Below are 23801 nucleotides of genomic sequence, written 5' to 3'. Positions count from 1 at the left end.
GGACCTGATTACACAACGGCAGTTCAATCCTATTCTCTTTTATCGTTAGATCAATAGTTTAATTACTTCATTGTCCCTTGATTCGTCAAGTAGACAGCGGCTATTGATTATCCACTATCCTTCCTTATATTCCATATCATTCTTTTAACCGATCAATTGAAATAGCGGTAAAGACCCAGACATTCAAAAAGTATAAATACCCTCAATATTTTTTATTAATAAAGTCATATACATAATCTTTAGTTTCACAACTATCGTCTTTTTGTAGTTTTTGTCTTCTATTTCATATTTGGCAAAACAAATGGTACTTTTACTTTAGTAAAATCGTATTGCCTGCTTTTTTTGTGGTTTAAATGGTCTTTATAAAGTCTCTTTCTAAGGACTACCTTTTCTTCTTCTTTTACTTGTTGGTATAAGCTTGGATGACGTTTTCTTTTTTTTTCTTTTTTTCTTTTTCCTGGTTCATCTAAAGCAAGGTACTATTACTTTTACTAAATATCCTTCATAACTAATAGTTATTATAGATGCGTGCTGTTTCTTTTTTTTTTACTTGTTGCTTTAAACTTAGCTAGTTGTCCTGGGCTATCTAAAGCAAGGTATTATTAATTTTACTACGTATACTCAATAACTAATAGTTATTATAGATACATGCTACTTTTTTTACTTGTTGGTATAAGTTTAGCTAGTCTTCTGGCCTATTTAAAGAAAGGTACTATAACTTCTACTACGTATACTCAATAGCTAATAATTATTATAGATACGTGCTACTTTGCTTTGGCCTTTTACTATTTCTTTCTCGCCTTTGCTTTGGTTCTTGAGTACTGATGTCTTTTCTTCTTTTGCTTTGAATGCCCAATTCCTTGAATCCTTGTGTCTTTGCATCCTTGAGCTTGGCTTTTTTTTTTCTTCTTCTTATGAGAACTTTTTGAGTTCCACGAGATTAATCGATGTATTTTTAGATTAGATGATGCTATTTTGATGATATTAGGTAAGTCAAGTAAGCTTTTAAAACGCTACGAGCAAAGAAATACTGTATATTATTATTATTTTATTTAAATAAAAAAAAGATATTTTTTATAAACCAAATCCCTATTTTTTTGTATATATAAAGCAATATTTATTGCAATATGAACGGTCAATAAAGAAGTACAGTAGGTCAAAAAACTGCTGCAAGGAATCCATTTTTCTTGGTTTTTGTAGCGCACATCCTGTTACAATGGCACAAACTGCCTCTGTTCCCACATAGTAAATCTTCTACATGTCTTGAAAAATCCGAAAGAGTTTATGCCCTATTGGATAAGTATTGAAGGAAGTATGAGATGCGCAATTTGAAAATTTGGAAAAATGAAAATTTGAACGGAATGAACTTATTTATTAATATTTAGTTGGCCCTACTTTTCTATTAATAATCTCTTGAGTTCTTTTCAAAATGTTATCTACATGCCTTTGGCAAAGTTATTTATCGAAGTCAATTCATATTTCATCAACTCGTTCCCAAAGCACATCTGTGTTCTTTGCTCTACGTTCGTAATAATTGAGCTACAACTTCAATGGATGCCATACGTGCTCGATTGAATTTAAGTCCGGGCTCTGAGCTGGCCAATCGTTAATATAGCCCTCTTGGTTACTACATAACTAGGCCATTGTAAATTATGCCTTGTGCTTTGGGTCATTGTCATGCTAAAATTAAATGTTGGACCAGTCGAAATTGTAGTACTTCATAGTATCACGAAGCGTAGTGTTCAAAATATGCTGGTAAACACCCGAGTTCAAGTTTCCATCGTAAATTTAGCAAGCATATCCTGGTCCTTCAGAGATTATACAACCCCAGGGCATCATTTTGCTAGCTCCGTGATTGATTGCAAAATCCAGGTCATGATGTTGAAGAAGGTCACTTGGCCTTTTCCGATAGTGATCATCACCATCAAAGCCCTATACGCTGAGCTTGGTCTCATTAAAGTACACTGTTTGCTGTCAGTCACTCACTGCCTAATCCTGATGCTCCTTGACCCGTTCTAACTGATGCTACGTATGCGTTTTTGTCTGAAATGGCTTCTTTTTTTCTATCAGAAAATGGAACTCCATTGGTTTCAGTACGTTAATTTCTGACTGGTATGATATATCATAGCCAAATCCAACCAGCTCCCGGTACACCTCTTTAGAAGCCTTTAGAACCCATTCCATGACTTTTCTTTTGATTAACCGCTTCGTCACTTTGGAGACTACTGTAGGTCTACCACCTGTGTTTACTGTCCTACTTGAAAACAACGTTATAAAGTATCTACTAACAGTTGATTCATGTAATCCAGTCTCCTTAGCAATATCATATTTTGATGTGGATCCGGTTAATGTCTGTTTGAGATCGTTTACTTTCTCCTCTGACAGTGATTTATGCATGCAATTGACGAGAGGCTAAAAACGAGAAATAATTTAAACAAGGGAATATAGAACTTAAAATAAAGGAATTGTAAGCACTCTTAAGTACAGATAACATTCTAATCACGTCAAAAGTGAGAAAAATTGTGATGGCAACCGGTTGGGTTGTATTAAAATTCATTATTTCAAACATATGTAAACAAGTAAAAAATACCGGATGTTTAAAATACTACCTTTAGCAGTATCAAATTCCACCAATAAACATTGCCCATATCCGATAATCGACGAATAAACGCACTTTCTATTGAGGTACAAACAGTCAAAGTTCGAGATAGTTTGGTGCAGTATCCATGGACAAGCAGCTGTAAAACATGAATTTTGCAATTCCTTGCAGCAGTTTTTTGGCCTACTGTATATAAGCTATATGAGTGGTCTATAAAGAAGTATATAAAGCAATGTGAGTGGTCAATAAAACCTGTATATAAAGCAATATGAGTGGTTTATAAAAGACCAAAAAGACAAATAAAGCATTGATTTGAAAAGTATCATTGGCTGCCGAGCACCATTAGATATCAAATGGATAATAAACAGGAGCCATAGCATAACTGATGGAAGTTGCGTCTTGCGAGATCAGTTAACGAATAAATGTACCAGCAGTCTCCTGTCTCTGCCACAAATCTTGTAACATCTCTTAACCAAAAGATTAACGACGGTTTAAACGATTTGTGGCAGAGACAGGAGGCAGTGCGATCAATAATCAGTTACCCGATGTCACACGATTCTAAGCTCTTTCGCAAGATTGATAATATATCTGTTAACAAATTTGCACGATTATTTCCAGTGTGAACGTTTATACGAACTAACAACGTTGGTGTAACGGTCAGAAACACGAAAGTGATATATGCTTTTCCCCTGATTATGCTTTACCTTGAATAGCTTGAAATTTAAAACAGTAACCAGGAAAAAGAGAACTAGTATTGACTTTAAAGGCGTAAAGTAAGTGTAAAAAGAAATATAATAAAAAGAAAAGAGAAGACTGTATATCGTTTATTCAATAAAAATCGAACATCCTTTTATACTTTTCATTGGCTGCTAGCCACTCCGTTATACATCTACAATTTAATGGGACCACCATTATTCTTCAAAAAATACATAAGGCCACCATTACCATCTTCATTAGCGACTGATCAAGCATTAGGATAAGGACCCTCTTTAGGACCCTGAACTTCCTCCTTCATTTCAGTCTCAGCACGACCACCACTCAGGGTCAAATAACCTTCCGGTCCATACCCTAGTCTATTCCGGTCATCTTCTCCCGGACCCATCGGTGTTTCATTTGGGAAAAGAGGTGGTCCTGTCAACATAGCACATATCAAAAGAAAGTGTCAGTTTGTCCGAGTGGTTAAGGAGTTAGACTTGAAATCTAATGGGCTCCGCCCGCACAGGTTCGAACCCTGTAGCTGACGGTCGGTTTATTTTTCATCTGCATTTGTGATGTCTTTTGTGTAACGATGTCATATGTTTTATTCTCCTTTTTGATTATGTTACAAAGCTTCCTTTTTAATACTTGTACTTGTAAATGTCAACCGCAGTATAGACGCAGCATAGTGTAACCCACAAAACCAAAATGAAAGCGTTACACAAAGTCAGGCTAGCGAAGACTAGAAAGTTCAAAAATCAAACAAGGTTCAAAAATGAAAAAAATAGAAAAATGAAAGAAACTTCAAAAAAAAAAAGAAAAAAAAAAGAAAAAAAAAAAAAAAGAACAACCACAACTAGTATAAATATACCAACAATTATTTTCTTTGTTAAAAAATATTCTATATCTTATTCATACCAATAAAGAATGGGTGATTGGCACTTCAGGCCACGATGGATAAATCATAATATCTACAGCTATAGCGGAGCTAGAATAACAATCCAAAAATAGAAACTAAGGTTATAAGGCAAGCAGAATCGAATGGCGCTGTTTAATTTTTGAAGTTCCGAATATTTCCCGATTTAGTCTAGAATAATGGGGCGTTTCTTATGTGAAGCACCTTTGTTCCCAGTTAGTTTTGTATCATTTGGTACATCGGTAATTTTCAAAAATAGTAAGCACCATATAATATTTTTAAACATGTTTAACGGTCTTCAAAATATTTATGGAAGTCCATTGGATGTTTATAAACCACTTTTTTCCAGAAATTACAAAATAGCTTAATTGGAAATATGGCTCATTTGAATCTTGATGTCACGAGTTCAATCCACCCAATGACCATTTTATACTTTTGCGATAACTGATTAAGTTTTCCCTTTTATTTATTTTACAGCTGAAATGTTTTTGTAGGTCACAAGAACTTCTTTTTGAGGGTTGATGTTGTGATAAAGAAGTCAAAAAAATGGTGTAACAAAGAAGTCAAAAAATGAAAAAAGTCAAGAAAATGTTAAAGGTCAAAAAAGTGAAAAAGTCAAGAAAATGAAAAAAGTCAAAAAGAAAAAAAAATTAACAATATAAATATCCCAACTATTTAGATGAAGAAAAAGGACAGTACAGTTCTACTCACATTTTTATTTTATATATTTTATTCAATAAACAGGCAACCTTCTCATAAAAAGTTCCTGATCCCTTTATTTTTTTTTATCTTTACCTTTATTTGATCTTAATTAAAAGATCTGGTAGTCACTACAGTACCTTACTTTAAAAATTTCAAGAAAAACTTCTCTAAAACACTCAACTCAAAACACAAACCAACAAAAAATAGCAATAGAAAAAATTAAAAGATAAAAGATTATAAAAAATGTTAAAAAGATAAAAAATGTTGAAAATATAAAAATGGTCAAAAAAAATAAGAAAAGCAAAAAAGAAAAAAAAAATATCATACATATGTATATATCCCATCTTTTTGTGAAGAAATTGTTGGTCAGTTTAAATAAATCATATGTTTTTACGCAGTAAATAACAAACTTTAACAAGTCCCTGTTTACCTAAACTTTTTACTCTACTTTAACTTTTATCAAGAAACATCGTATTGATCTTACACATAAGATCTGGTGGTCACTACTTATCAAACATCTGCTTAAACCCTATATAAAACAACAACTTACAAGGCAATCACAACCTTAAATTAAGCTTTATAAGCAAACTTAACTCAAATTAACTCACTTACAGAAAGACAACCTTAAATAGCAGCATAACTATATGCTAACTTTAATTTGCAAAGCAAAAGCGCTATTATCATGTGCTCTTGCTTAATTATAATTTTTCTTTGCCTAAAAAGTACTCACTGTTGTGATTTTTTCACTGCACCTACCATGTGTTGTAGAACAGAGTCTGATCATAACGGACATTGAATAATCACAACTAAAAGAAGTATATTAAAATTGATAAAAGATAATAATTTAAATCTTTATTAAATAAAATATACTCTTCTTCTTTTTTATATAAAACTATCACTATTAGATTCATTCTATGAAGTAAACATGAACACTAAATAAGTCATGATCTTTACTATTCATCATTTCCGTAAATGAATAATAATGGATCAGGTACCTAGTCAACTTTGATCTGACTGGAGGCATTTCATATAAATATATCTTTCCTCTCATTGAAGATGGGACAATTCTCCCAGATCAGTTAAAGAACAATAAGATCTATAAAAACAACGAATTAAAATTTTTCATAATCGATTCAGTGATCATTCTTCAATCAAACGTGTCAATTATTGGATCTACGCTCATAACTACTCATTTACCCGCCAATTGATAGAAGAATATAAGTAGTAGACTTTGTAATGATTTCTTTTTAACAATTAAGATTGTCTTAAATAAAGTTCAGTCTCAAAAAGTATTCTTTTGGTTTATCTTTGTTATTACCTTTACCAGAACATAACACTATGAACTATAAACACACATCGAAAAACAAAAAAAGTAGCAAAGAAATGTACCAAATCCAATAAAAAATAATTTACAGTTTTTTTTTAATTCAAATTATAATGAGAATAACACATTTTATTAGAACATTTAAATTTAACTAAGAATAGATTTGTAATCAACAAAACATTATAAAAACGATAAGCATTAATATTTTTAAATGATATTCAAGAATAATATCACGATATTATATAACAGTATATAGGTTATTACTGTTGTAGAACAGTAACTGATTGTAGTTAGCGTTGATAAATATAAGTCTTAATACAAGATCATAACTAAAATAAAATAAAATACAAGTTTATTTAAATAAGATCATACAATCAATTCCAATTAAACATGTTCTTTTAAAATATGTATTGTATTCATGAGAGTTCTTTGATAAGAAGAAGTATCAACTAAAATAACCAAATCCAATCCAATGTCAGGAATATTGCTAATCTTTCACGTAATTGAAATAACGCGTAAAATAACGTTATTCAAATCAGTGAGGAATTCCCAGAATAAAAGATAATCTATGACAGACATACAAAAGAACAAATGAAAAGTTTTCATAATCATAAATAGAGATGACACTTGATAAAGCACCTGAAAGAGTAGAAGAACGTTTACAATGCAAGATATCAAGTCATTCACTCAATAAGATATAAATATCTGCCTTCAATTAGAATAATTTTTACTTTAACTTAAACTGAAATAAAGATCAGACTCGAAACGTTCACAAACTGTTTCTTTATTTTTGTTTTTACCTCTTGTTTTCTATTATCTTAACAATTACAATTAGTTTTTTTACGACTAATGTTTGAACCATAATGAAGAAATAACGATATTTTAAGAATCGAGGAAGCAATGTGATCCTTACATAATATCAATGATGTTATTTAGTTAAAAAACTTAGTATCTATATTACATTCATCAAAAGATGCTTAGAAATAAGCTTCCATTTGGTATGCATGCTCGGACAGTGGATGATGCCACTTTGCAAGACATCCTTGTTATAGCATATACGCTAAGAACCCTAAATCGGTCGCAAAAATTTTGGCGGCCATATCGATGTTTCATATAACTGCCATACATCAGTAATGTTAGAATTCAAGAAACATACAAAGGAGTTGTCGATTGCTAATCCTTCACAAAAGTAAATGAGGGCAAGCTGAGGAAATCAGATGCTTACAGTGCCAGATGAGCTCCAAAATTCAATTTTTCAGATTCCATTCAAACTTCTACCCAATATAGCGTACTATTGGATAAGTCATTTCCCAAAGTCTCGGAGTGTGAAATCAAATATTCGCTCCGCAATCATAAAAAAAGTGCAGACATGCTATAAATTTAAGGGTCACATAAAATTGTTTCTATTCGATGGTTTTTAGTAAAAATTTGCATACCATAAGCTCTAACTGATTAAAGTACTTGTGCAAAATCTCCGCCAAAATCTCCGAAATTACTATTTTTTTATTGCTGTTTTTAACATATTTCTCTTCATCAAATACAGATATTTTAGCAAAGCTATAACACCTATTGTTGGACCATATAGTTACACAAATGTTCAAAGCCTTATTAAAATCTGTAAAGAAGTCATTGATATAGAGCGTGCCCAAAAAAATTGCATACCGCCTATTTTCAAGCGCAGATATCTACAGCAAATAGTCGGAATTGGAAAACGAAAATGGTACCAATCGATGCGCAATAACCAAAAATATATATTTCCATATTTGGAATGTAGTTATAGCGCCGATTGAACCGTAAATATCATGATTTATCCATCGTGGCCTGAAGTGCCAATTGTCCTAAAGAATCACTTATATTATAAACAGGTTATCTTTACTTATAAAGTTCCTGATATTTTTATTATATACTTTAAATCTCATAACCTTCTCAAGAAACATCGTATTGATCTTACACATAAGATCTGGTGGTCACTATCAACGACAAATATAACAAGCTTTTGCTTAAATTTTACTCCTTTCAAGAAAAACTCTTTCAACTTTAACAACCAAACACCCAAATTTACCTCCGTAAGCACATCTAACTACAGTATAACCGACAAGTTACAATAGACGCAGTATATCCGCAGTGCTTTCAATATCAACATTATATTGTAACACAATGCAGCAAACTTTGGCAGCATTCGACTTTTCTCTCTCCAATTAGTTTAAATCCAGGAACATACAAACAAATACGTATGAATACAGATAAATCCAGAAAAATACAAAAAAATATAGAATATCCATAAAATCATCAAAAACAGCATATAATCAGAAAAACCAAAGACGTATAAATAACTTCAATATTTCTTATACTTTACCTACTTACTTTTTGTTCTTACTTACTTTTGTTTCTACTTACTTCATATTACTTTTTGATTATTTCAAATAAATACACTACCTCAAAAAATTGTTCATTTTGAACCGCCTTTTACACATTTCGTACTGAATCTGCTTCGCATAATCTCCAATCAGCACTCAGCACAAACCATTATGAAGCACTGTTTCTCAGCTATTTACTACACCGTAAGCATATCACGTGCTATGCGTAAAGGCTGGAAAATATCCAATCAAAAACCAAAATCAAAATGAACAATTTTTTGGGTTTTTTTGAATATGAACTAAATTTACGCCTATATTCCCAAATAACATAGGACTAACTCGTGACTGCTATCATAATTTTTACCCGTGACTACTTCTGCTATTCCAAGGCAGCCCTGGTCGATTTTGGGTTTTTTTGTTTTCCCATTGTAATCTCTCATTGCTCCATCTCGACATTTCAAGTAATGGTAAATTGCGAAATTTCAGAAACCCAACGAAATGCAATTATTTCTGCTTTAAGAAGAGGAAAGTCGTACGATGCTATCAGCAACGAGTTACATGTTTCTAAAGGGTCTATTTCGAACATTGCGAAAGAAGTAGACCATCACTCCGTATTGCAAGCAGGTCAACCCAAGAAACTTAACATATACGACGCGCGTCTTGTATTGCGCAGGTTCAATGCTGGTGCGTACAAGTCCGCAGAGCTCGCTGCCAGAGACTTAAGTGGCTTAGGTTCGGATATTTGCAGCCAGACCGTGCGAAACCTTCTTAAAAGCTCCAAATTTAAATCTCGACGAAAACCAACAGCTCTTCCTTTAACGCGTTCTGCCAAAAAGGCACGCCTTCAGTTTGCCAAGCAGTATAAGGATTGGACAGAGGAAGCCTGGAAAGGAGTAGTCTTTAGCGACGAAACAAAAATCAATCGCTTGGGTTCAGATGGTAAACAATAGACTTGAGTACAAGAAGGAAGGCCTCTGCAGGATCACAACTCCAACCAAACTTATAAGCATAGAGGCGATAGTACACTAATTTGGAGCTGTTTGACAGCAAACGGAGTTGGATATATCGCTCAAGTGCTCGGAGACTTAGATTCAGAGCTGTATTGCAAGATTATGACGGAGGATATGCTCCCTTCATTAGAAGAATACGATATGTTAAATGATGACATTATATTTCAACATGATAACGATCCAAAGCATACATCTAGATTAACACAAAAATGGTTCGTAGATACTAAGGTACAGCTACTGAATTGGCCAGTATATTCACCTGACTTGAATCCTATAGAAAACTTATGGGATTACTTAAAAGTCCGGCTGTATGCTTATGAAACTGCACCCTTAAGTATGAAAGAACTATTTGAACGGGTTGCAGATATTTGGTACAATGAAATTACAAAGGAATACTGCGAGCAGTTAGTATGCAGCACGCAGCGAAGATTACAACTTGTTCTGAAAGAAAAGGGCGGCGAGATTAATTATTAGCTAATAAAATAAAAAATGCCGACAAAAACCCAAAAAATTGTTCATTTTGATTTTGGTTTTTGATTGGATATTTTCCAGCCTTTACGCATAGCACGTGATATGCTTACGGTGTAGTAAATAGCTGAGAAACAGTGCTTCATAATGGTTTGTGCTGAGTGCTGATTGGAGATTATGCGAAGCAGATTCAGTACGAAATGTGTAAAAGGCGGTTCAAAATGAACAATTTTTTGAGGTAGTGTATCATTCGAAGTAAATCTCTTTTATTTTACTTAACATCAATAACAAGAAGTCCCTTGAAGCATATACACTTCATTGTAATCCCTATTATATTATCTTTTTATTTTACTTTACTCAAAACAGTTTGATCTACTTAACAAGATCTGGTGGTCACTTATTACAAGCGAACTTATATTCAATTTATTGCTCTTTTTGGAATCAAATCCTATCTAAACCTTTGATCTTATATCAAGACTTATTCAGTACAAACCTATTTATACTACAAAAACCTTACAAACTCCAATCATCACAATATCAATACATAATAAACGTCACCTCCGCAGCAAATGTAAAATAGTATAAATATACATTATCTTTATTAAATAAAATAGACAATCGGCAAGGGCAAAAGATAGGTCCCGGAGATCGCTGGACTCAATTAAGCTCCGATCTTTATGCAGCTCCGCATATACATTTTCGTACCCCGTATCATCTTTGATGCCGAATTTGGTAAAATTTCAATCAGCGCATCGGGTTCTATTGGCCATTGAATTTGCCTAGTCTGTGATATTTGAGGTTTTATAATATAAAAAGTACTAAGTCAATCAACAAATATAAAAATAAGTGAGACTCAAAGTAGATTGTCCTTTATTCAAGTTAAAAATATGAGGGTATTTATACTTTTTCTAATCACGGCTAAATATTAATATTTACAGTATATGACTATTGATTATTAATCGATATTAGACAATGAGTTATTTATATGATTGGCATAGTTTAACATCTTCTTATCAAGAAGTAATTATTAATCCTGATCCAGGAACTTATTAGAATATTCTGGAGTGGATCGAGATTTTATTTGAGGTGGCGTAATACAATGTCCGATATTCCTAATTTGGAGGACCATTGTTCGTAGTAACTTATATTATTACTTTATTACATGTGTAAATACCACATAGTCTACCGCTTAGAGAAATGAAATTGGGCGACCAAGATTTCAGAATTGGTCCAGCAGTTGCGGATAAGAAATTTATAGGAGTAGATGCAATAAGCTTTATTAAAGTCTGTAACAGTGATTAAACTTTATTAAATGAATAAAACTGCATTGGCTATGCACGATGAACTCTACGAGACCTTCTGTGTTCTCTAGTAGTAGGTGTTTCCAAACTAGAGCGACCAGCTAAATCGGTCGTTGCATCCATTATCGGCGCCGTGGGATCAATCATTTCAGGGATCACTGCTGCCGAGGGAGTAGGAGGCATGCAGTCCTCGTCATCTGTATTATTCTCGCTTGAAAAAGCATCAAAATGACAGTTGTGCTCGAACTGAAATGTCTCATGTCAATCTTCTTGGCTATCATGGATTTCAGTACGATGTGCTTTTACCATTCTAAAAACTCAAAACTCATCTCTACGTGATCTACGCTTGTATCTACGTTTGCAAAATTTGGACTCGTCAATTTGAATATGATCATAGAGTTCGTTGTCACCGAGTTTGTAATCACCAAAATACCTGATAAAATCGTTGTGCATAAGCGTCTGCCAGTCAACAGCAAGTTGACTAACAGTAGGACCACTAATGCGAACTGTATTGATGATAGTAGCAATTGATTCCTTACGAAAATACTCCGAAAGAACTATGCACACTGTTGTAAACATAGTTATTTTCTATAAGATATCAGTTGTATTAAAATAAATAACGATACACAAAGATTAAACTATGATTGAACAATTCCATGTTGTAGAACGGTAACTGATTGTAGTTGACATTAATAAATATACAGTAGGTGAAAAAAGTGTTGCAAACTTTCCAGAAATCGCACTTTTTCAGCTTAATTTCCTTACCTAGACCAGCCTGCGCCTGCAAAGTCATAGGGCATTTAGATTAGTGTCGTGGCTGCTACATACTTCAATTTCGCTCTCGTGTTTGAAGTACAGCTGGAAAAACTTGATTGGCTATGTTGCGGATTCACAATTTTCTATATTCAAAAAACGACCATTAAACATTCTGTTTAAAAATCTACCAGCTTCTCTAAGGAAACCGGTGCTATGTCATTCTCAGCTAGAAATGTGTTACCCTTTATATTATTTTGATGTAAATAGATGGATTGTTTTCATTAATTTTTCCGCACTTATCCTCAATTTATTTTTTCATACTTTTTTACACAAAATGCCATCTGCTTCATCATCTCGTAGCTATTATGGTATGAAGTCTGTGTTGCATGGTAGCAGGACAGCTGCTGATATTTACGCCGAGCTCCATATTCTCCCATCACTTGTCTATCGATATACAAAGAAGCTAAAGGTCAAAATATCAAGCAGTCAGCTGGGTAGACCACCAATTGTGCCTGATGTTACCAAGAATTACATGAAAATTCAAATCATTAGGGGACAGCTACAGATAGCCAAAGATGTCTATCGACTGCCATTGGAACCTGGGCTCTCCATATTGCATAGTTCAACAGTTAACGCGTTAGAATCAACGAGCTTCCATGTGAAGCTGAAAAAAAAGAAGCCATTTTTGACAAAAGAGCATACGAAGAGAAAGTTATCTTAGGCCAGAAAGTACCGCAGCTAGTATATTGATTCATGGCGACAAGTAGTCTTTTCAGATGAGGTGAAAATTAGTATATGAGCATCTGATGGTGTCAAGTACTACTGGGTAAGACCAGGCGATGCTTTACGTCCAACCACCTGGACTTTGCAGATAAGCATCTACATGCGCAATTATTTATGTAGAGGCATATAACTAAAACAGTGGTTGATATGGGTGTCAAGCTTACGATGGATAGTAAATTCAGAGGTTTACCAGCAAATGGTTGATGTCACATACATGAAAATGCTAGGGTACGACAGTTTTGACAAGTCTCAATTTTACCTTCAGTTAGTTAAGAACCCTAACCAGAAGTTGAATTTGACAATCAAATACTTGGCTGTGATCAACGTCTAATGTATTAGCTATTAGCCAATGCAAAGTCTTGACTTGTATCCAACACAGCGTGTTTAGCACCAACATAAACTTCAAATCAGAACTTATGACACACATGCATGTGACGTTGATTATCTATGGGAAAACGTTGATATGGAATGGAACAAGCTTATTATCTATCTTTGCAAACAATATGTAGATACCATGCAACTAAGAACTGAAGTTGTTATTAAGGCAAAGGAAGAACACACAGCTTGTTAATAAAAATGTCACTTTTTTGCAAAAATCGGAATATGGAATTTCTCACATATCGTAAGCATTTCCTCCTCAGCTAGTATCATGTACGTCATTTTAATAGCATTAATATAAGTACAACAGAAGGTACTTTTATGCTTTAACAGGAAAGAAGCTTCTGTGCATTAGTGTGCCTGGAACATGGAATTACAGTTGTTGGAATAATTGTTCGAATGTTTTGCAATTTTGTACGTTTTGCTTTGTATCTCTGCAGTCAGATAAGATAAAGCTTCGTACAATACCTCATTAGAAAGCGACAACTGTCGGATATAACATATAAAAAGCTAGCATTACGGAATTACTTCCATATATAGTAAGATCAAATTGCGTCAAGCATATGCATTCGAACAATTTTCCAACTCGATGCATTCTATAATGATGATATCGTTACCGCTTCTGACATCACAAATACAGCATTACAAAATGATGTAATTATGAAACAACGCTTTTGCTATTAACCGGAGCTTAAAATATATAAATAAGGCTGTGTTTTACGGTGTTTCCCTTCTATCTCGTACAGTCTATACGTCCTTATATCATGGTACATCCTTTATCTCGTAGCAAGCAAGAGAGCATCCGGTAGCTGTTGAAAAAGGGTTTATCATACTCAGAGATCATGGAACATGTTCCAGGAGTATTAATGTCCACTTTGAGCAAGCACAAGGGCTTGGATACACCGAAACGTACTCGAGGTCATGCTGGTAAAAAGACTACTATAAGCTCAACGACAAAGAATTACCTGAAGAGAGAGCTTGTAAATGGTTCACTTAAGACTGCAAAGGGCGTATGGTCATATTTAAACAGTATTGGTCATAAGATAGGCTATTTTGGTACAGTAAAAATGCTTCACAGCATGGGATTCAATGCCCAAATTAAGAAAAAAAGCCTCTCCTCAAAAAATGTCACATGGAAGCTAGACTAAAATGGGCTAAAGCTCACAAAGATTGGACAGAAGATGACTGGAGACGTATAGTGCTTTCTGATAAGACCAAGATTAATGTTTGGGGTTCAGATGGCTGTAAGTACTTTTGGAAACGACCTGGTGACAAATTGCAGCCTCATCATCTTGACCTTACAGTCAAAGGAGGAGCTGGCAGTGTGATGCTTTGGGGTTGTATGACGTGGGATGGTCCTGGATATGGCTGCGCAATTGAGAATGGTACTATGAAAGCATCAGATTATGTTCATATCCTGTCAACTACACTGATGGACAGTCTGAAGTACTATGGTTACGAGCTGGAAGCTATTTATTTTCAACAAGACAACGATCCTAAGCACACATCAAAGCTTGCTCGTGCTTGGTTTAAGGAAAATGGGTTAAAAGAAGAGCATACTTTCAGTTGGCCTGCTCAAAGTCCTGATTTGAATCCTATAGAACATCTCTAGCACCATTTAAAGCTGAGGCTGAGCTTAGATGAAGATAGGGATAAAGGACTGCATGATCCCTGGTCTAGAATCGAGAAAGAATGTATTTCTTGTACCAAAGAGTAATGCCAAGCATATATCAAGAGTATGCCAGCTCGTTGTAGAGCAGTTATTAAAGCTAAAGGCGGTCATACACGGTATTAAATAAAAGATGATTCAATTGGAAAAATTGTTCGAATGCATATGCTTGACGCAATTTGATCTTACTATATATGGAAGTAATTCCGTAATGCTAGCTTTTTATATGTTATATCCGACAGTTGTCGCTTTCTAATGAGGTATTGTACGAAGCTTTATCTTATCTGACTGCAGAGATACAAAGCAAAACGTACAAAATTGCAAAACATTCGAACAATTATTCCAACAACTGTAAATACTTTCCTTTGTCGTATTGTTAACACTAGAAAGAGAAGATTTATTGTACTTTTCAACAGTGGCAAGAATAGTTTCTTGATACTTAGCTGTAAATAACCTTGAAAGGAAAAGGGTATTGAGAATTGGGTTCGACACAGATGAAGAGAACTTGGCACCAGTGGCAAAAAGACGGAAACGATGGATTGAGGCCATAAGGGACTCGGTAACGCCTTGTTTAAAATTCACCAGGTACTTTGTCCAAGACAACTGTGACGTTTGGGAAGCTAAATCGAACTTCTGAATCAAAAGATCTTTCACTTCAACCCAACTTCTCTTTTCCTTCAATTCAACGACAGGTCTTTTCACGTAACGAGCAAACCAATCGTGATCAAGGTTGTTGTCAGACTTTTCAAAACAAATCTCTAAGTTTGTCAACCAATTTTTATCAATCGAGACACCATGGTCGCGAAATTTTCTTTCAAATTCTCTTAAGAACCTTTCTAAAGATGGCTCGTTAGTAGAATTTTTATCATTTTTATTACCATCGCGATGAGTGAGTTGGTATAAGGCACTAGCGGTGGCGTCAACATTGAACTTTGGTAATTGGTCACTGGGAATGTACTTATTATTAACGTTATGTGATGTGAAAGGCACAGTTAAATTAACAAGTTTTCGCTCAGCTTCAATTAAGTTAGTGAGTCTTTGGATGTTTCCTTCAATATAGGATAATCTTTTCTGATTTGCCTCAAGAAGGTGGTCATCATCCATCAACATCAACTCTGAAGACTTATCATCTAAGACTTTCCAAATGTTGTACATGTTGACTTTTCTTTTTTCTAATTCTGAGATGCGTTCTTCAGGCGATATTTTGGTATCGATTGAAGATGGTTTAGCACCTACAGCTTCAGTCATAACCACATCCTCTTGGATGGATGGATTATTGTTGGATGTTAAGTCTATGTCGCTTAACTGATCGGCCACATCATCTGGTGATAGTGATGGTGATGGTGGTGGCGGGTCTTGATGAGGTTCGATGTTGGAATTCATCGAAAAAATGTGATATTGGGTGAATAGTTTGTAGTCGATTAAAAGTAAAAATAAAGTGTAAACAGGGAACTGATAATCGATGAGACTCTTGAACCTCTTTATTGAGTGAAGACAGGAGAGGGAGCTCATTAAATACAAACTACGTCTGATTTTATAAAATTAATAATTGAAGAACCGAAGTTGCACAATGTAAATTACTAAAGTTGTTTATGAGTACTAATGACTATACAACACTACGTGTTATATAGAGGTAGTTTTAAATTATATGACATGGAGATCTTGAGTAATCTCACACGACATTTGAGTATTTAATAAGGAAAATACGACATCGTCCATTGTTGTCATTATTTCCATATCTTCCAGACCTATTATAATTATTGTTATAACCATTATACCTGTTATTTCTAGTAGGTTGCTGTTGATATTGTTGACTATTAAGCTCTTGGCGAATAGCTTGTTGTATAAGGCCAATAAGATCTTGTTGTTGGTTAGGACGTACAGTGCCTCACAAAACCCTTCAAGTGTTTTGGTTTTTTCGTTTTTTGCTTGTCACCGAGTACTAAGTACAGCAATTGGTAGCATGCCATACCTCATCTGAAAGCCACTGTGATAGGGTACTTGGATAATGTTTAAACTCCGAGTTTCATTCAATGACAGCGGAGTAATAACATTTTAAAAACAGGCACACACTTGAAGGGTTTTGTGGGATTTAAAAAATCTCAAGTTAATGTCGTAAAAATCATCATAAACGACACAAAAGTGTGGCTTATTAATGTTTTATGTAAAAGTTTTTTGCTTTTTACATTTTTCTGTATTTTTTTTGCTCTTTTTTTTAACATTACCCAATTAAGTGACATGCGACCAATTAGCAATGACATTCAGAACAGAATTGTTCAACTTCTTAAAGAAGGGGTTTCTGGTGAAGAAATAACAAAAAAGACTGGTGTTAGTACTGGAACAGTTTCAAAAATTCGAAAAAACCACGATTTGGGAGATTTAAAAACTAATGAAGGCAGACCACGCCTAATCTCGACATTACTGGGTTGGCGAATCTTGCGAAATTTCAACTCTGGCAATTACAAAAATGCTTCAGATGCTGCTAGAAAGCTGTTGGAAGACGGTGAGAATATCAGTGCACAGACTATACGACGTTTTTTAAAAGATTCAGGTTATGCAGCAATTCATAAGCCTAATGTCCTACCTTTGACGAAGCACCGTATGAAGGAAAGATATGAATTTGCCCGTGCACATCTATCATGGACCATCGACGATTGGAAAAAAGTAATTTTCAGCGTCGAAACTAAAGTGAATAGAATTGGTTCAGATGGTTTACAATGGACTTGGACCAATGGCAATAAGTTAAAAGGCTTTCAGGTTCAGCATATGATCAAGCATGGAGGAGGCTCATTGATGCTGTGGGGCTGTTTAACATGGCATGATGTTGGATACCTATCCAATATCAAGGGAAGCATTAATTCTGACTTTTATATTGTCCTTTTGGAAGATGAATTAATGAAAATGATTGATTGGTATGATCTTGAAAAAGAAGATATTATATTCCAGCAAGACAATACTAGTATCCATACTGCTAAAAAGGTCTCTGAGTGGCTGGACAACAATAATATTACTGTATTAAGATGGCCTTCTCACTCTCCAGACTTAAATCCTATTGAGAATCTTTGGTCAATTCTGAAAAGACGCTTATTGCAGTATGAAAAGCAGCCTGACGGAATGCTTGAGTTATGGTCAAGAGTAGAGAACGTTTGAGAGTCAATTACTCAAAATGAGTGCCAAAAACTCATAGAAAGTATGCCTGAACGTATTAAAGCAGTTTACAATGCAAAAAGGGGTCATACTAAATATTAATTGTTATAAAATAAAAATCCCACAAAACCCTTCAAGTGTGTGCCTGTTTTTAAAATGTTATTACTCCGCTGTCATTACATAAAAATCGGAGTTTAAACATTATCCAAGTACCCTATCACAGTGGCTTTCAGATGAGGTATGGCATGCTACCAATTGCTGTACTTAGTACTCGGTGACAAGCAAAAAACGAAAAAACCAAAACACTTGAAGGGTTTTGTGAGGCACTGTATATGTTGATTTCCATTGTATTGAGCATGATGCAACTGATTACGGTTTCTTGATGTATCCATTGTTGTCAATTGATTTGTACCATGTGCATTGTTGTAATAATAATTACTATTAGGTTGAGCGTTGTTATAATGTATTTGATTATATGCTAGTGCTGGCATGGCATGTTCATTTGTGTCAATTAGGTCAATATTGTGATTGCTTGATAGATGATGTTGATCATAATTTTCATTATGATATATCAAAGCTTGATTGGCGTTCCTTGGTATGAAGGGATTATCAACCATTGCAATCTTTCGAGGTCTATTGGCGTTCCACCATCCTTCGGCGTGATTGATCCAATCTTGTAAGTTTTTAGAACTACTCTGTATACAGAACTGTTTGATTTCTCGTAAGAGTCCTGCACGAAATCGGCTTTCGATGACTGCATCATTAGTTATGTTCGCGAGGTCTGCGGCTTCTTTTAGTCTGGCCAAGAATATTTGTGGGTGTTCCTGTTCGCCTTGATACATTTCATTAAATTCTAATTCGTAACTCTGTATCAATTCTGGAGTTATGTAATAGTTTTTCAAGAGGTCTACAGCTTGTTCGTAGTTGATTCCAAGTATTCTTTTGAGTATTTCTTTTTCATAATACACTTTGGCGGCTCCTCTTAGTTGTGCCTTGAGTATAATAAGCTTGCGTGGTTCTTGAGTAATATTATTAATAGCAAAGTAAGATTCCAAACTTTCTACAAAATGTCGGAAGTCTTCTCCTTCGTAGCCATGGAAATCAATTAAAGCAGGTCGGTAATTTGCGTTCATATTAGCATTAGCCAACGCGAAGTGTCCATTTATATAAGCCATTTCAGTTTCAGATAGATTTGATAGGTTTTAAAGTTTCGTTCTTATAAGTTTCTGATGAATTTATAGTGTTGATTGAATTGTTTTAATTTCTGATCGATGTTGTTTGTGTTATATATTTTTCTGTGATTTTTTTGATTTATTCCCTCGTAGTGACCACCAAATGTTATTTTAAAGGTTGGCTTGTAGTAAGTGAGTTAATTTGAGTTAAGTTTGCTTGTAAAGCTTGATTTAAGGTTGTGATTGCCTTGTAAGTTGTTGTTTTGTATGGAATTTAAGCAGATGTGTCATGTTTTGACATGTCAATAAGATAACAGTCTTATCATTCTAAGCTAAATCTTTACAAATGTGATTGAATAAGAATAGATCCTGATAATTACCAACTGCCCTGAACAGCCAAGTTTCACTTTCATCTCAACAGTTGATTATTTACATCAGTTTATAAAATTTTTCTTATACATGTCAAATCATATCGGTCGTAACTATCTCTTGTCATTTAATCTCAGGTCTTGCTCAAACTAATATAAATAGCCTTGGAATCTTTCTTTAATAAAAGTATTCGACTTTAGAACTATTGTTCGGTCTCGTTAATTGTTCTTTTTCATATTTTAAATACTTAAAAACACTTCAAGATGCTTGATAAGTAGTGACCACCAGATCTTATGTGTAAGATCAATACGATGTTTCTTGATAAAAGTTAAAGTAGAGTAAAAAGTTTAGGTAAACAGGGACTTTCTTGTTAAAGTTTGTTAATTATTGAGTAGAAATATATGATTTATTTAAACTGACTAACATTTTCTTTACAAAAAGATGGGATATATATATATGAATATTTTCTTTTTTTCTTTTTAGCTTTTCTTATTTTTTTTTGACTTTTTTCATTTTTCAACTTTTTTCAATTTTCGACTTTTTTCATATTTTGACTTCTTTCACTTTTGCTTCGTGTTGTAACACGCAAGAACAAAACGGCGGAATTTAAATCGTTGCAGTTTATAACGAACGCCTTACAGTTTGCAACGACCACCTTACACTATACAACAACCGCCTCTTATGTTATAACAACCACCCAAAATACCAAAAACAGAACAAAAGCATAAAATCCAAAAACATATAAATAACTCCAAATAACAATCACAAAAATACTTCACTTCTTATTAACTTCTTACTTACTTCACTTCTTATTTTACTTTTTCTTTTTATCAAATAAATATTCTTTTAAAGAGGCAAATTATCTCTTATTTTATTTAACATCAAGAACAAGAAGTCCCTTGAAGCTATCATACTTCATTGTAAAACCCCCTTTTATTTATCTTTTTATCTTTTTTTTTTTTTATTTTACCTTTATCAAAACAGTCTGATCTACTTTATAAGATCTGGTGGTCACTATAACAAGCGAATCAAGCCAAATCTGACTCATATAAAAGCAACTCTTATATCAATTACACCCAAATCTGTTTATTTAAACCTTAACTCAACACTCCCAAACAGAGAAACTACTATAGTAATTTTCTTTAGTATATTGCTTGTTTGCGGGTTTAGGTTTTTAAGTATGTAAGTTTTGTCGATAGTGACCACCAGATCTTGTTAATAGTAGATCAAACTTGTTAAAATAGGTTAAACTCTTGAGGTTTAGGAATAGGTTTACAATGAAGATTATTGACTTCAAGGGACTTCAGTATTTAAAATAGAACACAGACCAAAGGGTTTCAATTGAACGCTTGATGGATTTATTGTTTTATAAAATAAAGAAAATATAAAAAGAATATAAAATTCAAAAGTAAAGTGAAGTGAAGTGAAGTAAAAAATAGGGATAAGATATAAGGGTATTTATATGTTTTTGGTTTTTATAATTTTATGTTGTTTTTGGTTTTCAAGCAAAAGAGTTGATACTCCGTTTTCAAATAGGTTGTTACGCAAAAGTTCATTTTCTAACTGGCGTGGTACTAAAAAAAACTTGACTGTATATCTTTCAATATAAAAATTGGCGTGGCTTATTGTTTGTGTTGTTTGACATCTATGTCGAACGACATCAATGTCGCTGAACATCAAAATTATTCCTGTGATCAGCATTGTTCTCTTGATCTAAAATTTCATCATTTGTGCTACAACAGTAACAAAAGACGTGACACACAGTTCAAAATGAAAATGTTGACATTAATCACTCATGGGGGAGAGGAATGTTATTGTGGAGAAGCTGGGCGTCGATCCCAGTGCCTCTCGCATGCTAAGCGAGCGCTCTACCATTTGAGCTACATCCCCACCTCTTTCGCTCTTCCGACCGTTACACAAGGTATAGGACGCGTAATCAACTTTGAACTCAAATATCTCACCCAATACGATACATCCATCAACCGTCTTAACACCAAAAAATTCGCTAATTTTTTCTCTACAACATATATTTTTTTCAAGTTCGTAACTCCTTTTTTTGCAATTTTCGACATCTCCCATGTCCCAACATTTCACCCCTACTAATTCGCAGATGTCGACAAATGCCCAAGCGAATGTCGACATGCAAAGCTCAAATAACTTGGAAAACACTATTCAGTATTTATTAAATACTGTACAAACGCTGCAAAACCGTGTTACATCACACGACGACATCTTGGCCGAACTCCATGCATTGCGATCTGAAAACACATCTCTCAAAGCAGAGATTGCGAATCTGAAGGCGCAATTGACTTCTTCTGACAATCTTGTTACTGCACCTGTTTCTTCTGTTTCGTCTCTTCCTGCTGCTCTTCCTACTGCTTCTGAACAAGTTCCAACTGCTGTGGTTCCCACTTATAGTGTCATTGCCGCTCGTAACGCTTCGAAACCTGCCTCCAAAAAGCGCAAGCTTGCTGCAAGTCGTACTTTTCAGCCTGTTGATCCTTCTGCTCCTCGTGGATTCGAGTACTTGTACTTGAATCGCAATCGAAAACTTACCCGTGCTGAAATCAGACGTAACCTGCGTCTGCTTGGTCTTGATCTCTCCCGTGTCCTTGACATCTGCTTCCCTGGCCCAAAGGTTATTGGTCTTCTTATCCATGTTCTATACAAAGAAGAGGTGATTTCTCTTCTCTCTGCTGCTAAGGTTCCGTTGGTTGACGGTTTTGATCCTTTGGATCCTGTCAACTTGGCTGATCCTGAGCTCCAGCATCTTTCGTTGGCTGACAAGGCTAATGAATGTGCTGAGCTCCAGTTCACTCGCTGCTCCCGTGCTCTCTCTCGTCTTGGTGCTGGCCGTGCTCACCTGGTGGGTCCCATAGGTAAGTACTTTTCTACCAAGGGTTGGATCGATGAGGACTCTTTGAGTCAGATTTTGTCCTCCCTTCCCTCTCCTCCTTCTGCTTCTCGTGGTCGGGATCCAGGCGCTGCTTTCCGTGGTGACACGGTCATGTCAGATGCTTTGGTCTCTGATGCCGCTAGTGCTGGATCACACTCATTATGAGTGAGGTCCAACACCTTTCTATAAGCCTTTGGAACGCGAATGGTCTTCGGACCACGACCGTCCATGAGGTCCTGTCTCATTGCCTCTCCTCTACACTCCTTTTCATCACCGAGACTTGGCTTCTTTCCCCTTCGCTCCTTCCTACAGACTGGATGCAGTATCATGTGTATGGTGTTCCTGTACCTTCGGCCAACCGTGGTTCGATGGGTGTTACTGCTCTGGTCTCTCCTTCTTGTCCCTTTCCTGTTTCTCAACTTCCTTCACCGAATCGGTATACCCTTTCGTTGAAGGTCGGATCCTTTCGCATTCATTGTTTGTATGTTCCTCCTCCTCTTTCTACCTCTGAATTTATGAATGTACTTTCCTCCATTCCTTCTCTTCCCAATACTTTTATTTGTGGCGACTTCAATGCTCGTCTTGGTGACCTCACTGGTGATGCATTGGTCTCTCCTCGTGGTGCTGCTATGGCTCGCTGGCTTGCTGATCGCTCACTTACCGTTCTGAACGGCCCACTGGCTCATGGTATCCCTACCTGGGTCGGGTTTCGTGATGATCGAGAGATGAGTAGCATCATTGACATGTTTTTAACAAACGCGTCATTGCTGTCTCCTCGCCTTGACATCGCGTTTGACTTGTCTCTTGGTTCTGACCATCGACTACTTACGCTGTCATTCTCATTTGCTCAGTCAAGTGCCTCTGAGTCTTCATCTGTTACATCTGATGCTACTCTACATCCTCGTCGACTATGGAACTTGTCTCGCCTTGGTGAACCTGATCCTTGTCAGCTCTATCAAGATACCTTTCGTTCGTCCTCTGCTCCTTTGCTATCTCAACTGAAGAGGTTGGTTCAACACCCTCCTTCTTCACGTCCGCCTATTGACGACCTCAACGCGTCGCTCAACAACATCATCTACCGCTCTCTTGACTCTTCTGTCGGTGATCGTCCTCCTCGTCCATCCCATTGGAAAAAGTACTGGACACAACAATTACAAGATGCTGCTGACTTCCGCAACCGGTGCTACCGTAGATGGCGTCGTGCCTTTGGCATCGACTAAGGGTATTGGTGGCATCAGCATCAACAAGCAAATGTTTC

The 23801-nt window shown here is 35.3% G+C and overlaps 10 protein-coding genes and 2 non-coding genes across 12 annotated transcripts; 8 read left to right on the top strand and 4 right to left on the bottom strand.

The window, feature by feature from the left end:
- Positions 1-491: 491 nt before the first annotated feature.
- On the bottom strand, positions 492-882 carry RO3G_17209 (uncharacterized protein; the record flags this gene model as incomplete). The annotated part of the gene is made up of 4 exons (XM_067671793.1): positions 492-508; positions 551-586; positions 665-695; positions 787-882. 4 exons carry the CDS (start codon positions 880-882, stop codon positions 492-494), a joined length of 180 nt encoding a protein of 59 aa, XP_067527734.1.
- Positions 883-1216: 334 nt separating this feature from the next.
- RO3G_17208 (uncharacterized protein) lies at positions 1217-2019 on the top strand (the record flags this gene model as incomplete). Its single annotated transcript, XM_067671792.1, has 4 exons — positions 1217-1245; positions 1386-1523; positions 1616-1645; positions 1725-2019. The coding sequence occupies 4 exons, from the start codon at positions 1217-1219 to the stop codon at positions 2017-2019; spliced, it is 492 nt and encodes a 163-aa protein (XP_067527733.1).
- A 1741-nt stretch (positions 2020-3760) lies between these two features.
- RO3G_19227 lies at positions 3761-3842 on the top strand. Its single transcript has one exon. It is a non-coding gene; the product is annotated as a tRNA-Ser (tRNA).
- A 5864-nt stretch (positions 3843-9706) lies between these two features.
- On the top strand, positions 9707-10078 carry RO3G_17207 (uncharacterized protein; the record flags this gene model as incomplete). Its single annotated transcript, XM_067671791.1, has 1 exon — positions 9707-10078. The coding sequence occupies one exon, from the start codon at positions 9707-9709 to the stop codon at positions 10076-10078; it is 372 nt and encodes a 123-aa protein (XP_067527732.1).
- Positions 10079-11691: 1613 nt separating this feature from the next.
- On the bottom strand, positions 11692-12166 carry RO3G_17206 (uncharacterized protein; the record flags this gene model as incomplete). Its single annotated transcript, XM_067671790.1, has 2 exons — positions 11692-11939; positions 12139-12166. 2 exons carry the CDS (start codon positions 12164-12166, stop codon positions 11692-11694), a joined length of 276 nt encoding a protein of 91 aa, XP_067527731.1.
- Positions 12167-13059: 893 nt separating this feature from the next.
- Positions 13060-13243, top strand: RO3G_17205 (uncharacterized protein; the record flags this gene model as incomplete). Its single annotated transcript, XM_067671789.1, has 2 exons — positions 13060-13084; positions 13140-13243. 2 exons carry the CDS (start codon positions 13060-13062, stop codon positions 13241-13243), a joined length of 129 nt encoding a protein of 42 aa, XP_067527730.1.
- An 889-nt stretch (positions 13244-14132) lies between these two features.
- On the top strand, positions 14133-14902 carry RO3G_17204 (uncharacterized protein; the record flags this gene model as incomplete). The annotated part of the gene is made up of 2 exons (XM_067671788.1): positions 14133-14351; positions 14402-14902. The coding sequence occupies 2 exons, from the start codon at positions 14133-14135 to the stop codon at positions 14900-14902; spliced, it is 720 nt and encodes a 239-aa protein (XP_067527729.1).
- Positions 14903-15211: 309 nt separating this feature from the next.
- RO3G_17203 (uncharacterized protein) lies at positions 15212-16207 on the bottom strand (the record flags this gene model as incomplete). The annotated part of the gene is made up of 1 exon (XM_067671787.1): positions 15212-16207. The coding sequence occupies one exon, from the start codon at positions 16205-16207 to the stop codon at positions 15212-15214; it is 996 nt and encodes a 331-aa protein (XP_067527728.1).
- Positions 16208-17197: 990 nt separating this feature from the next.
- RO3G_17202 (uncharacterized protein) lies at positions 17198-18109 on the top strand (the record flags this gene model as incomplete). Its single annotated transcript, XM_067671786.1, has 1 exon — positions 17198-18109. The coding sequence occupies one exon, from the start codon at positions 17198-17200 to the stop codon at positions 18107-18109; it is 912 nt and encodes a 303-aa protein (XP_067527727.1).
- Positions 18110-21464: 3355 nt separating this feature from the next.
- RO3G_19226 lies at positions 21465-21537 on the bottom strand. Its single transcript has one exon. It is a non-coding gene; the product is annotated as a tRNA-Ala (tRNA).
- Positions 21538-21724: 187 nt separating this feature from the next.
- RO3G_17201 (uncharacterized protein) lies at positions 21725-22708 on the top strand (the record flags this gene model as incomplete). Its single annotated transcript, XM_067671785.1, has 1 exon — positions 21725-22708. One exon carries the CDS (start codon positions 21725-21727, stop codon positions 22706-22708), a length of 984 nt encoding a protein of 327 aa, XP_067527726.1.
- Positions 22709-23058: 350 nt separating this feature from the next.
- Positions 23059-23763, top strand: RO3G_17200 (uncharacterized protein; the record flags this gene model as incomplete). Its single annotated transcript, XM_067671784.1, has 1 exon — positions 23059-23763. The coding sequence occupies one exon, from the start codon at positions 23059-23061 to the stop codon at positions 23761-23763; it is 705 nt and encodes a 234-aa protein (XP_067527725.1).
- Between the last annotated feature and the right edge of the window lie 38 nt (positions 23764-23801).

Source organism: Rhizopus delemar, genomic scaffold (genome assembly GCF_000149305.1).
Source record: "Rhizopus delemar RA 99-880 supercont3.28 genomic scaffold, whole genome shotgun sequence".
NCBI lineage: Eukaryota > Fungi > Mucoromycota > Mucoromycetes > Mucorales > Rhizopodaceae > Rhizopus > Rhizopus delemar.
This window is presented reverse-complemented; position numbering and strand designations above follow the sequence as displayed.